The following is a 13,825-nucleotide window of genomic DNA, read 5'->3' as shown; positions in this document are numbered from 1 at the left end:
TTGTGGGACCTGTAGTCCTCGCAGCGCGCCGGTGGGCGTACAGGGCAAGAGGCCGGAACTACGGCTCCCGGCGGGTTGTGCGGCTCACCCCGCCTACTCGCCCAGCGCGGAGGGCACGGAGCTCCATGGCTGCGCCCCCGGCCTCCACCGAAGACCCCCGCACACCTCCGGCGCCCCCGATGGCAGGAGACAGGACCGATCGGCCTGTAGCGAAGAGCGAGGCCGCGGGCGAGGACCGGTAGGCGTGGCGGCCGAGGGAGAGCCGGGGTCGCGCACGCCCCTCCCGGGGGTGGGTGGGAGGGGCGGCCCCCGCCCCAGCCCGTTCGCCGTGCGCCTTGCAGGGTTGTGGCCGGGCACACTGGTGCCCTGGTCGCGCTGGGCTGTCCCCGGAGGGCCGGGGGCCGAGCCGGGGCTGGGCGGACGGAGCGCGTTCTGCACCCCGAGGTCAGCTTTGGTTTCTGTCCCGAGTGGACGGGGCTGCGGGCACGGGGGCCGCAGTGTGTGCGCGCCTGACGCTCTGAGGAGGGCAGCTCGTGCTGGAGTCCGCCCCCGCCCCACCGAGAAGTCAGAGGTCGTGATCCTAGGGGTGGTGCATGGCCCCCTCTGTCCCACCTGGAGGGGGACACCCTCCAGGCTTCGGTGGCGGCTTTGCAAGAAGGGACGTTGTGGGGGTGCAGTGGGGGAGGAGCCTCCTGTCTCCCTGGCTGGGGAGACAAACAGGCGAGAGGAAACGGGCTCAGCTCCGTGCCTCCGGGGCCAGCGCCACCAGCGGCCGTAGCAGAGCGGGGAGGCCGGGTCCTCGCTGTCCCCTGGGGAAGTCAGGGATGGCCCGGCCTGGGCTCCAAAGTAAACCATGGTCCCAGCGCGGGCTCCTGGTCCCCGGACATTCAGTCCCCGGGCTCCTCCAGGACCGTCAGAGTGAAGCCCAGAGAAGAAGGAAGGGTGCCACACACTGACAAGTGGAGGGCAGGAGTTCCACGCGGTAAGAGGCTGCCTTGGCTATGAAGGAGCATCTTGTGTCCTGGGCTGACACACTCCCAATGAGCAGACTGGGAGCCTGTTGCCAGAGGACAGGACCTAATAGGCCTTGAGTCAGTGACACCTGCTGGTCCCAAAAAGCCGTTGGGTTAGCCCGGGATCAGAGAGGCCAAGCTAGGCAAGTCCCGGGAGATGCGGGCGGCAGCCACTGCCTGGGCCCTGCCCTGCGCACAGAGGAGGGGGCCCCGGGGCTATGGGCACCAGTGTACAGCAGGGGTCTGCCCTGTCGCTGCTTCTGCTCACCACTACCCCTTAGTGCTGGTGCCAAGGACTCCCCCGCACTGCCCCTGATCGGGCTCCAGTGGTGGCCTCAGGCTGTCTCCCGGTTGGGTCCAGTGGAGTCGGGGCTTCAGCTGGGGGGTGCAGGGGGGCTGACCCAGAGCAGCCAGAAGGAGGGTTGCTGCCAGGGGGTGGGGTTCCCATTCCCGCACCTGCCCCAAGACAGCCACCCTGAAACCTCTGTCCCCGAGCCGGTCTGGGACCCTGCTGCCTGGCTCCGGTGAGCCAGCTCTTACCTTCCCCCAACACCTCCTCCCACTTCCCCCACCCTTGCAAACAGCAGGCTTCCCTAACCCCACACAGGTTGTCAGGCAGGTGTGGAGGCCGTGGGGCCAGGTGCCTCTGCAGACACACACCTGTGTTACCTGGGCAGCCAGGAGAGAGGCCCCCTTCCGATGCGTGAAGGGCTAGGCTCTCCCAGCCCCAGCGCTGAGTTGGGAAGAGAGCAGACAGGCTGACGTTTGGTGGACCAACTGCAGGGGGGACTCTGGGGCCTGTGGGGGGACACCCCTTTGTAGACTTGCGGATGGATCCTGTAGCTGGCCACCCTCCCCAGTCTCTTCCTCCTCCCACCAGGCTGGGGAATGGCTACACGCAGGCCCCAGGAGGAGCACTGGGTGGCCTTGGGGGATGTGCTGGAGCCGGGCTGTGGAGGGGCGGGGCCAGCAGCTCCCCTCAGCTGCTCTGGAGGGTAGAGTTTCAGGTTTGTTTATGCCTCTAGGAGGCACCTTAGGGACGGGGGTGGGACACCCTGCTCAGCCCGTTTTCAGCTCAGCTCAGCCCAGACACATGTCAGGTTCCCCCGTGATGCTGGGGCGGCTGGCTCTGCAGCCCCAGGCGGGCCAGGGGTCTGGAGCTCTCTGCAGGGTGTTGGGGGGGGGGGGTGCATGGGGGTCCCAGCAAGCCGGCAGGGGGTGGAGTGGCAGTGCGCCAGCCCCAGCAGCAAAGGACAATTCACACCCATGGCTGGCCTGCTCTCCAGCGGGGTCAGAGCTATTAATATCGGCGACTGCACAGCCCCCAGCCGGGTGATCCGCTTATGCCTGTGACCTCCGTGTTGGGCTGGTGGTGAGGCTGTGACCAGGGCCTCACGGGGCCTCCCAGTGGCTGGCACCCTGCTTCCTAGTGAGCAGCCTCTGCCAGTCCCTTATGGAGGGACAGTTCAGATGCCTGCTGAGCTGCCGTGGGGGGCCACTGTGGGCCTAAGGCCCTGCGCTGGTGCCCCTGCAAGCGCCTTGCATCCCCACCCCCCCATGCTCCAGTCATGAGCAGCCCCCCAGCTTACTCTGGCATCAGGATCTCGAGCTGCTGGGCCCTTGGAGCGGAAGGCAGGTGAGTGGCCGGCCTGTTGTTCCAAGGCTGCGGTGGAGAGACCTGCCTTCGCCAGGACAAGGTGGATTCCTGCCTCTGTGCTCTGTGTGCCGTGTATAATGGGCGTCAGGAAACAGCTGGGCCAGGCAGGTGCTGGGAGGGCAGGTCCGCCACCCTCAGGCCCTGGTTTTGCAGGGGGGAGGGGTTGCTGTTCACCGCAGGGGTCTCTCACTGGGGACCAGATCCCGTGGCTGAAATTATTTGCCATGTAGCCAGAGGCCCTGTCCATCTGGAACCAGGGAAGCGAGGTCTCCTGTGCAGTTTCTTACCTGGAAGCTGGTCCCACTTGTGACTAGGGAGCGAGGCTTACCCAGAGGGTTTCGGGAGGGAGAGGCCATGTCCTGGCTCCCAGAGAGACGGGCTTGGGCCGTGGATGAGGCCAAGGGGCTGGGCCTGGCCGACAACCCAGCCTAACACCTCTTAGGCCCCCATATCCAAGGTGGATAGACCTCTAATACAGCCACCCTGCCCACTCTCCGCTTCCCTGGGAAGCTGTCTGCCTCAGACATTGGCAGCAGCGGCCCACAGTCGTCCTTGAGGGGGACAGTCATTTCCTCAGAGGACCAGGCGCTCCCATGGGGGGACCCCAAGGCTCCCACTGCAGGGCCTGCTGCCTGAGATGAGAAGTGGGGAGCTGGGAGCGGTGTGAGCTGCAGGTCCTCGGGGGCACCGTGTGGGCTGGCCCCTGGCAAACCGTTGTCCTGTGGGGCTTCCTTGCCAAGAGCGGGTTCAGAGAGGAGGGGCCTGCATACCCCTCGGAGCTCCCATGCTGCTGGGACGGCGCCTCCTGCGTTGCCAGGGTGTGTGGTCGGGCAGCCTCCTGGGCAGGCGTCCAGGGAAGCTGCTGGCACTGTCCTCTGACTGGGACCTGCGGACACCGTCCGCCCCCTTGTGCTGAGTGGGCATACCGGCGGGCAGCTGGTCCATGCAGGCTGAGTGCCCCACACGCTCACGGTCAGTGGTGGCACCTCGTCCTGTCCCCAGCCCGCCTCACCACCCACACACCTCTGCACCCAGCGTGTGCGCTCAGCCCCACTGCGAACGTCAGCACTGGCTCTGAGCGGAACGTGGAAGGTCACTGCCATCCCCGCAGAGATGCCACCGAGCACCCGGCACACAGACCTGCTAACTACTGCCGCCCCACTGCCCCGGCGACTTCTCTGTCCCCCAGGACGGTGCTGTGAGCCTCCTGTCAGATGTGCCGGCTGGCCTTGGGGAGGCTCACACGTGTGTGGACATGGACGTCTGTGCCCTGGCAGCTGCCCGTGTGACTTGTCATGTGTGAGGCCTCAGTTCACTCCCTGCATGCCCTCCCCACACACGTGAGGCTGCGGCGGCGACGGCCAGGCAGCAAGCTTCAGAGGCCGATGCAGCCTGGCCCTGCTGCTGGGAGCAGAGGGCAAGTGCCCATGAGATGGTCTGGCCAGACAGACCCCTCGTCCCTAACCTCTGCCCAGGGTGGTCCCAGCCGGGCATCTGCTCCCGGCACACGCGCCTTGTTCTCACACCCTTTCCTGAAGGGTGTGCAGGCGGCCTGCCTGCTGGCCGGTTTCTGCATAGACGCCTTAGCATTTGCTACTCCCACCAACCTACGTCCAGGACACCAGTCATGTCCACATCCACCTCGGCCCTTTCCCAAGTGGGTGTCGAGCAGGCCCTGAGCCATCCGGGGTCCCCCTGAGGCCACCCTGTTGGGCTTCGGGCCTCAGGCCAGTTTTCAGACCCTCCAGGGTGCTACTGACAAAGAGGTCAGCAGGTTGGCCCCGGCAGTCCTGTTGGCAGCCTGGCCTGGCCAGATGCTGTCTGCCTTCCCCAGACTGAGTGTCCACCCTGCAGGCTGTGGGGCCTCCACCCTCCTCCCTGGAGTTCAAAGGGCCCTCCCCATGGGTCTCCTAGCCCAGGTCCCCCTCCTGCATCCGTCCACAAACCGCCCTCAGCGTGGACAGCACTCCCACACACTTTTCTCGTGGTTTGCTGTGGCTGGGAACTTGTGTGAACATTGACTGAGGCTGCGGGCCCAGTGGGTGGCGGGTGGCCAGCGGCTTTGGTGTGCAGCCCTGGCTGTGCCTGTGCGCCCGGAGGGGCGTGTCACAGGCAAGCACGTTCTGCTCCCTGAGCAGCAACCCCGAGGCCTTGGACCAGCTGCTCCCGCCCGTGGGTGCCGGGCGCTCGCCCCGGAAGCGCACCACCAGCCAGTGCAAGTCGGAGCCTCCGCTGCTGCGCACCAGCAAGCGCACCATCTACACGGCGGGGCGGCCGCCCTGGTACAACGAACACGGCGCGCAGTCCAAGGAGGCCTTCGCCATCGGTGAGCCGCCCGCCCGCCGCCCCCCAGCCCCGCCGCCCCTGCCCGCCCCGGGTCCTGGTGTGAGCCCCTGCTGCCTGCAGGCCTGGGTGGTGGCAGTGCCTCTGGGAAGACCACTGTGGCCAGGATGATCATCGAGGCCCTGGACGTGCCCTGGGTGGTCCTGCTGTCCATGGACTCCTTCTACAAGGTGAGGCCCGGCCCCCCGGCCCCAGGCCCTCGGCCCCTGCCCCTCAGTGGCCCAGCAGCACCCAGCCTGCTCCCCCCGCAGGTGCTTACCCGGCAGCAGCAGGAGCAGGCCGCCCTCAACAACTACAACTTCGACCACCCCGACGCCTTTGACTTCGACCTCATCGTGTCCACCCTGCAGAAGCTGAAGCAGGGCAAGAGCGTCCAAGTGCCCGTGTACGACTTCACCACCCACAGCCGCAAGAAAGACTGGGTAGGCGGGCGGGCAGGCGAGGGCGGCGGGGCCCACGGGCTGGCGGGCGGGGCCCACGGGCACAGGCCCCTTCTCTCCACAGAAGACACTCTACGGGGCCAACGTCATCATCTTCGAGGGCATCATGGCCTTTGCTGACAAGGCGCTGCTGGAGGTGAGGACAGGCTTGGGCCACCCACCCTGCCCCACGCCCGCCCACCCACCCACAGCCCTGGCTGTAGACCGACCACCTCCTGGCAGGCCCTGGTCACTCCCCTGCCCCTGAGGGGCACAGCCACCTGTCCCAGTGGGTGGTGCCTTGAGAGCACGCCCTCTCCCGGGAGGGTGGGGGACGTGGGGTTCTCCCGCACCAAATGCTTACGTTCCCTAGGTGGCCACACCTCTCGAGGCGTCTGTCCCCACCTGCACACCCTGTGGCCGTCAGGGTCTTGTGCGCCCCCCGGGGTCCACATGGTCGCTGAGATCATTGTACTTTGGGGAGGGGGTGTCGGCTCACCTGTGTGCCGCGCCCAGGAGGGAGGTGGCACCCCTGCCCTGCAGACACATAGCTCAGCCTTGCCTGCCCGCCTGGCCACAGGCCACCACACCGAGGCGACCCCTTGTCCTGCCCCTGCACCCCCCTTTCATGGGCCCTTCAGGGGCCACCTGCCATGTGCTAAATGTGGGGACAGACCCCAGACTCACCAAGCCCAGGCCCCAGGGTGAGCACGTCAACGAGGGAGGCTGCCCAGAGAGCAGGGCCACAGCAGCCCCCGCCTCCTGGACCCTGGCCCTGGCGTGTGGCCTGGGCGGGGCTGGGGCCCGGGCCGGCCTCAGGGCCCCTGAAGGCGGGTCGTGCTCAGCGGCTGGCCCACTGCAGCTTCTGGACATGAAGATCTTCGTGGACACGGACTCGGACATCCGCCTCGTGCGGCGGCTTCGCCGGGACATCAGCGAGCGCGGCCGCGACATCGCGGGCGTCATCAAGCAGTACAACAAGTTCGTCAAGCCAGCCTTCGACCAGTACATTCAGCCCACCATGCGCCTGGCGGACATCGTGGTACCCCGAGGTGAGCCTGCCGTGGGGGCCGGATGGGGCCGTGGCACCGCCCACCCTGCAGCGGGCGTCACCCTCCTTCCCTTCCCCCCAGGGAGCGGGAACACAGTGGCCATCGACCTGATCGTCCAGCACGTGCACAGCCAGCTGGAAGAGGTGAGGCCGCGTCCCCACGCCCGCCCCTGCGGCCCCCACCTGCTTCCTGTGCCCTGCCGGTCAGCCTTGGCCCCCGAGAAGGGGGCTCAGGTGCCCCCTGGTGCTCCAGGCCCGAGCCGTGCCTTCCGCCCTGTGGGGGGACTGTTGGGTGTCCATGCCAGTCCCCTCTGGAGCACCCTCAGCGGGGTCCCCACCTGAGGTCACATGTCCTTGGCTAGAGGCCTGAGGGGCTGCCTGCCTGTGGTCACCCCCTGTGGCCAGCAGTCACAGAGGACCGTCCCTTCACGGGGCTGTGATTCGTCCGTTCTTGGGTGGGTGGCCGGGCGGGGCGCACGGCAGCGACAGGCTGTGCCGTGCAGTGGAACTGTCCTCAGTGACGCGCCTCCCTGTCCCCTTGTCCCCCGTGGTGCTGCCGCAGCGTGAGCTCAGTGTCAGGTAAGACGCCCCACGCCCGTCCGCACAGACGGCGTTGCCAGCACCCGTGGTGCTGGGGGCCAGGGCTCTCCTCCCCCCACCACAGCCCTGCTCCTGGCACAGAGGGGGCGCGGGCCCCATGCTGCTTCTGCCTCCCCTTTCTGGCGGGTGAGGAGACAAAGGCACCGAGAGAGGTTAAGGAACTTGCCTGCGGTCACCCTGAGCCCTGACTCGCAGGTGGCCAGGCCGCTCTGGAGGCTCCTTCCCAGTCCCAGAGGCACGGCCTCCCCGAGCCAGCACTGCCTGACCACCCGGGGTGGGGTCCGGGCCCCCCCGTAGCCTGAGGGCTGGGGGAACACCTCTGCCCCGTGGGCACAACCGATCTGGACAGCCCTGGGGTGGTGCCCACCGGCCCCACCCTCTGGCCCCCGCCCCGGGGCGGTGCTCAGACAGAGCCCTGCCAGGGCCAGGGTCTGCATCCGGGTTTTGCCCCTCACGGTGGGCAGCACAAGGACCCAGCCACTACCTGGGCTTTCTGTGGAGTTGGCCTGTGTGCCTGGCAGGGCCCCGGGTCTGCCCACCGAAGCCCCCTCAGGGCCACCACCAGCCAGTGCTCTGAGGAGACCGTCTCCAGGCTTCAAACTGGAGAAACCCCCTAAGCGCGGCCGCCTGCACCTTCCCTTCTCTGGTCAGCCCAGGAAGTGGTGGCTGGGGCCGCACTGCCTCCGCGGCCCCAGGAAGGCGGGGGTGGGCGGAGGCCCTCCTGGCGCTCGCCCCTCCCGCCACCTGAGCCTCTGCTGCTCCCCGGCTGGCACGGGACCCTGGCCCCCGCTGAGCGGCCCTCTCTGTTCTCTTCCTTTTCTGTAAACCCTGGGGTGTCCTGCCCTGTCCCCTCCCCGACCCGCTCATCACCTCTCCGCCTGGCGAGCAGAGGAAGCTGCGCTGGGATATGTGAGGACTGAGTGTGCTGGTTGTGGTGCCGGCTGCGCTGTGCTGGGCTGCCCCCCTGCCGCCCGCCCTGCCTCCGGCCACTCTCCCTCCTGGCATGGGGCAGCTTCGGCTTCGGCAGCTTTGCCCCTCTCCTGAGGGGCCGCACGTCATCTGGGGGGCTGGGGCAGGGCTGCCCCAAAGCTGAGCTGTCCCTGGGGGTAGAGGGGTCCCGAGCCCCCCTCGCTCTGCCTGGCCCCGCCTCTGCAGCTCTTCCGCAGCCCGCTTCCCGCCTAATGGTCAGCTGCTCCGCCTTCCTTCCACTGTGCCCTTTAACCTTTGCCTAGCCCTTGATGGGGCTGGGGTGTGGGGCGAGGTATCCCACCTCCAGAGGGGCCACAGGGAGGTGACGGCTCCCACCCAGCACCTCCCCCTCAGTGTGCGGAGGGGGAGGGGCTCCCGGCAACGCGCTCCTCCAGTCCCGCCCGCTGTGTCCCCAGGGCCGCGCTGGCCTCTGCGCACCAGTGCCACCCGCTGCCACAGACGCTGAGTGTCCTCAAGAGCACGCCGCAGGTGCGGGGCATGCACACCATCATCAGGTGAGCCCACGGTTGGGGCGGGTTGGGGACGACTGGGGCCGTGTGGCTGCTCTTGCAAAGAACCCCCATCCGGTCCCGCCCGGGCCGCAGGGACAAGGAGACCAGCCGGGATGAGTTCATCTTCTACTCCAAGAGGCTGATGCGGCTGCTCATCGAGCACGCGCTGTCCTTCCTGCCCTTCCAGGTGCCGGGCTGCCGGGTGGGGGTGGAGGGGGGTCGCGCCCCCCCTCCGTGCTCACCAGCGCCCCCAACCTCTTGTTCGCAGGACTGCGTGGTGCAGACCCCGCAGGGGCAGGACTATGCGGGCAAGAGCTACGCGGGGAAACAGGTGGGGCACGGGTGTGCCTGGGGCGTCCGGGGGTGGGGTGGGGTGGGAGGTAGGGTGCAGCTCAGCCGGGCCCTCGCCCCCGCAGATCACCGGCGTGTCCATCCTGCGGGCGGGTGAGACCATGGAGCCGGCGCTGCGGGCTGTGTGCAAGGACGTGCGCATCGGCACCATCCTCATCCAGACCAACCAGCTCACAGGGGAGCCGGAGGTGTGTGTGTGTGTGTGGGGGGGGAGCGGGGATCCGACCCTGGGGTGTGGGTGGTGTCGGCGCCACGTGGGTGGTGCCGACGACATGGCGCCGACGTGGTGCTGACGCTCAGCCGCTCGCAGCTCCACTACCTGCGGCTGCCCAAGGACATCAGCGACGACCACGTGATCCTCATGGACTGCACCGTATCCACGGGTGCCGCGGCCATGATGGCAGTGCGTGTGCTCCTGGTGAGTGGCCCCGGGGGCGGCAGGGCGGGGCAGGGGCTGAAGTCTCCATCTTGTCCCTGGGCCCTTCCGGCAGGACCACGACGTGCCTGAGGACAAGATCTTCCTGCTGTCACTGCTCATGGCAGAGATGGGCGTGCACTCGGTGGCCTACGCGTTCCCGCGTGTGAGGATCATCACGACGGCCGTGGACAAGCGTGTCAATGACCTGTTCCGCATCATCCCAGGCATTGGTGCGGCTGCCTGGGCCCCGGGCTGGGCCGGCCAGGCCAAGCCCAGCCCAGCCCCCACCACAAGGGCCTGCTTTTTTCCCCAGGGAACTTCGGCGACCGCTACTTTGGAACAGATGCTGTCCCCGATGGCAGCGACGAGGAGGAAGCGGCCTCCATGGGCTAGCCCACCGCCCAGTCCTTCCCACCCGTGTCCCCACCCGCCCTCCAGCCTCCTGGCCCATGCTTTCAGAGGACACGTTATTCTAATTTAATGGTGTCTCTGGTATAACTTGTTCTATACATTTTATAAAATAAAGTTTTAGGAAAATCAAAGTCCTGACTGATAATCTGAGGGCTGGCAGGCCCCCATGCGAAGCAGAGTCCAGAGGCCCGGCTGCGGCTGGTCAAGTTCAGGCTGCTCCCCCCCGCCCCAAGAAGGGTAGCCCATCCTCCCAGGCTTGGTGCCCGGTGTAGGAGAGGGCAGAGCGGGGCCTGGCGGGGCCTGGCGGAGGAGCCCCACCCCCACGTGTTCCTACTCTGAGGGGGCAGGCGGAAGTGGGTGTGTGGGCGGCCAGCGGAGGGAGTGATCCGCACTGTCTCCACGGGCAGGAGTCCCAGATACAGGAGAGGTGGCCAGGGCCTGTGTGGGCCCCCCAAGCCCCTCAAGGCCCAAAACCCGCTCCAGCCTGCCTTCAGTGTTCCTGGGCCCCGGGGCGGGGGCCAGCTTCTCCAGCCCCTCAAGGCCAGTCCGGCAGGCCTGCCCAGGAGCGGAGCTGTGGCCACACCAGCAGCCGTCTGGGGTGCTGCAGGTGGGGTGCCAGGCATCCCAGCCACCCTGTCCGCTCCCTCCAGCTGTGCTCTGGCCTCTTCTTTCCTGTCCTCTTGGTCTCCTTGGTTCCCCCACCCCCCACAAAGGCCTTGTCATGGAAAAGCTTGAGGTGGGGCGGGGACAGGAAGTCGCTGGGTGGGGGCCAGGCCAAAGGCGGGCAGATAAAAGCAGGGGGCTGGTCCCAGGGGTGGCCAGACTCTAGGGACCAGGACCAACGCCCTGCTGCCAGCAAAGAGGCTGCTCCCAGTGTGGTGAGTGCCCTGCCACCCCCACCCCCACCTCTGGGCCCCTCCTCCACGCACCGGTCCTCCTGCTGCTGCAGGGCCGGACACGCTCTTGGGAGGCGCGGCTGGGCCACGTGGTGGGCAAGACGCTGCTCCGTCCAGCCAGCCCTGTCTTCCCGAGTGAGGGTTGGGGTGACCCTGGGGCAGGGGCAGGTAGTCCTGGAAGGGCCCCGAAGTCCAGCCAGGGTCTGACCAGCTCCCAGAAAGGAAACCCCACATGCCTGTGCCCGCAGCACACACGTCAGCAAAGCGTGTCCGAGACACGGGTGCAGGTGTGGGCCCTCAGGAGGAGAGGGCCCACTGCCCACGCCCTGGGGGAGGACAGCCTCCTTCAGCGGGGTCTCCTCAGAAGCAGCCCAGGGAGGCAAGGCCACAGGCAAGGGGACATCTTGGGCCCGTTTCCTGCCGGGCCCTGTTAGGTGGTGGAAGTGGGTCACCTTCTGAACAGCCCCAGGTGTGGGGGGTGCGGGGTGGTCTCTGGGGATCAGTGGGAGGACGGCACTTCTCCGGCCCCTGAGAGCCTCCCAGCCCCCGGATCCAAGGTCCAGGGCGGGCCTGGGAACGGCTGCTGGACACATCTGGAGGGTGCGGTAGGAGCGGAGGACTCGGGTGATCTCGGGGATGGGCGGGCCCACCCAGGAAACCCCTGAATGGACCCACTGGGTGGGGTTGGGAGCCAGGTGGCCCTGGAGCGGCAGCCCTCTCGCCCGAGGAGGGCGGAGGGGACTGCAGAGCTCGGGAGGGGCCGTGGGCTGGGAGCCGCCGAGCAGCCAGTGCCTGCCCTGGTCCCGAGGCCCCTCGCACACAGCACAGGTCGGGCGAGGCTCCCTGAGGAGAAACCAGCCTGTGGAGGCGCCACCACTGCACACTGGGCTGTGCCTCCGGGACTGCCCGACCTGAGAATGGTGTCTGCAGGGTCAATCTCAGGTTCGTCAGCCCATGAGGCGCCGCCCCTTCCCCATCAGAGGCTGTCGCAGCGTGAGGAAGCCTGGGGCGTCCCTTCAGGGCCAGTGTGGGGGCGTCTGGTCCAACATGAGAGGCACAGAGGGTCTACACGCTGACTTGGGCAGGACACGTGGGCACAGAAGGGCCTTGTGGAGCCACAGTGGGTACCTCTGGAGTCCAGACGCATCCCGTATGGCGCAGGGACTCCTGGGCCCCCGGCCTGAAGCGGCCCAAGGGCCCCAGGGGGAGGACTTACTGCACTGGTCCCTGGGCCAGGCCTGGGGCTGGGGGCACCGGGGGCATCAGGTGCTCCGAGGTCCAGCTCAGGGGCCGGAGGCTGGGGGGTAACAGAAGGGGAGCGTGCACAGGGTTGTGAGGGGCCGGGGGTGGCAGGCAGATCTGGCTGTGCCTGGGTTGGAAGTGCAAGAATGTGGCATTCGCACGTGGGCTTGCGGGGACCCATTCTGCGATTGTCACAAGATGGGACCCAAGGAGGGACTGGGCTGGGAGCAGTGGCCACTTCAGGGCTGACACTCCAGGCAAGGGTCCCTCGGAACCTCTGCTCACCTGTCGGCTTCAAGCTGGGGACCAAGAACCACTCCCTGCCGCGTGGCTGGGCTTGGGGCTGGCTCCGGCTCTGATCACCCCAATCTCCGGGCACCCCAGTCCCAAACTGGCTTAAGTGTCAGCCACCAAGACATCTGGGTGACCACACATCTGCACAGAGAGGGCCCTTGGTCCCATCGTTGGGGCATCAGATACTCCCGAAGTCCAAAGTCTGGGGGAATATGCATCTGAATTGGGGTGCCCAGCAGGGTTTGTTTCCTGGTGGGAAACACGAGGTGCCTCTGAAGGCGGGGCTCCACTCCTCTGGGACTTGGAGCTGGGCAGGGAGGGGACAGCCCCAAAACCAGGACCTGACGGTGGCAGCGGAGTCTCTCTGCAGTGACCCGGGGCCCTGTGCTCCTGGCGGGGGGGGGGGGGGGGGGGGTTGAGAGCGCGCTGCCGCACATACTGGTGGGGGATGCCTAGGTTTGGGGCAAAGCTGCTTCCTGCGCTCACAAGCGCACGCAGTTAGATGACACTGGTGACCCTCCCCCACGCCCTGAGAAGTCCAGCTGCCCCCGTCTCTGTGCCCTGCTGTGGTTACTGAGAAAGAGCAAGCCCTCGCGTGGCCTTGGCACTGCGGGTCCCAAGGCCCTGCCTGTCCCCACCGTGGAGACGCCTGTGTGTGACCAACGTTTGCCGGCTGTCCCCTCCAGCTCCTGGAACAAACTATTTCGAATGGTGACACTGCCGATTGGTGCAGCCAATGAGGAAGTCCAACAGGGACCTGGGGCGGATTCGGGCAACTGCTTGGTCCGGTCCCGGCCCAAGTAATGCCCAGGGGCCCCTCACAGCGGGTTCAAGTCCAGGGAGCCTGGGGTCCCAGCACTCACCGCGGTGGGTGAGCCAGCGAGTGTAGAACCCTCCGCCAGGTCCAAGGAATGTGGTGGGGGTGGGGCTCCCAACAAGCCCCGCCCACACGGACACAAAAGGCGCTGACACCTGCCTGCAGAGATGACCTAGTTTGCTTGTAGTGTTCCTGGTTGGAGGGGGTTGAGGGGAGGACATGCGAGGTCCCCCTGTCCGCAGCCGTGAGTGCAACCCCCACGGGGCACAGGGTCTTGGGAGGGCAGAGGCGCGGTTACTCGCAGTTCCCCGTAAGAGTCCCATAGGGAAAATTGAAAGTATTGAGATAATCAAGGAGAATCACAATAAGAACACACGTCTGAGGATACCAGGCCGGCAGGGGCAGGGGGCAGGAGCAGCCAGGGGCCTCGGGTAGCTGAGGTCACTGGAGCCAGGCAGGCAGCCAGTGCCATGCCCTCCCTGCCTGGGTGAACCACCAACCGCAGTGCCCACAGGCCGGACCCCGGGGTGCTGGTGGTTCACCTGCTGGCAGACTGTGAAGCGGGGAAAACACACGGACTAGGCCTGCAGCCATGGGGACTGATTAAAAAGACCACCGCCTGCACCACATGAACACAGACTGGCGTGGGCACACAGCACGGAGCCCCAGGGCCTGTGGTTTGCGGGCACACGGCCCAGTGAGGACACAGGAACCACAGAGATGCCAGCAGCCGCTGCCGGGAGGGGCGGGCGTCGGAGCGGGTTTCAGTCACTTTTCCTGTAATGGAAAACCTAAACCAAACTTGCTATCTCTCACCTCCAAATGTTTGTTT

At 67.0% G+C, this 13,825-nt stretch overlaps 1 protein-coding gene across 9 annotated transcripts; it reads left to right on the top strand.

Annotated features, from left to right (window-relative positions):
* The first annotated feature begins 72 nt into the window (after positions 1-72).
* Positions 73-9,875, top strand: UCKL1 (uridine-cytidine kinase 1 like 1). Of its 9 annotated transcripts, none has more exons than XM_053671165.1 (16): positions 155-238; positions 3,860-3,969; positions 4,809-4,996; positions 5,077-5,183; positions 5,265-5,435; positions 5,518-5,589; positions 6,295-6,484; positions 6,566-6,627; positions 7,973-7,992; positions 8,469-8,567; positions 8,658-8,751; positions 8,833-8,895; positions 8,981-9,103; positions 9,226-9,333; positions 9,407-9,563; positions 9,647-9,875. In XM_053671165.1, exons 2-16 carry the CDS (start codon positions 3,926-3,928, stop codon positions 9,724-9,726), a joined length of 1,578 nt encoding a protein of 525 aa, XP_053527140.1. In that variant the 5' UTR covers positions 155-238; positions 3,860-3,925; the 3' UTR covers positions 9,727-9,875. The 9 variants fall into 9 exon arrangements, with proteins under 9 accessions (XP_037017469.2, XP_037017467.2, XP_037017468.2 ...); XM_053671166.1 differs by lacking the exon at positions 155-238 and adding an exon at positions 923-982; XM_053671164.1 differs by lacking the exon at positions 155-238 and adding an exon at positions 2,596-2,649.
* The last annotated feature ends 3,950 nt before the right edge of the window (positions 9,876-13,825 follow it).

Source organism: Artibeus jamaicensis, unplaced genomic scaffold (genome assembly GCF_021234435.1).
Source record: "Artibeus jamaicensis isolate MK-2021 breed Jamaican fruit bat unplaced genomic scaffold, CSHL_Jam_final contig_685, whole genome shotgun sequence".
Classification (NCBI taxonomy): domain Eukaryota; kingdom Metazoa; phylum Chordata; class Mammalia; order Chiroptera; family Phyllostomidae; genus Artibeus; species Artibeus jamaicensis.
The sequence above is the reverse complement of the archived record's forward strand: the minus strand, read 5'-3'. Positions and strand labels throughout refer to the sequence as shown.

What these genes read in the sequence shown, in the direction of transcription:
- UCKL1 (XM_037161572.2), top strand. Translation starts at nt 126, where the DNA reads ATGGCTGCGCCCCCGGCCTCCACCGAAGACCCCCGCACACCTCCGGCG. An exon ending in GGACATCGTGGTACCCCGAG is followed by an intron (nt 6,485 to 6,565) that starts GTGAGCCTGCCG and finishes CCTTCCCCCCAG; the next exon opens with GGAGCGGGAACACAGTGGCC. An exon ending in AGGAAGCTGCGCTGGGATAT is followed by an intron (nt 7,993 to 8,468) that starts GTGAGGACTGAG and finishes CTGTGTCCCCAG; the next exon opens with GGCCGCGCTGGCCTCTGCGC.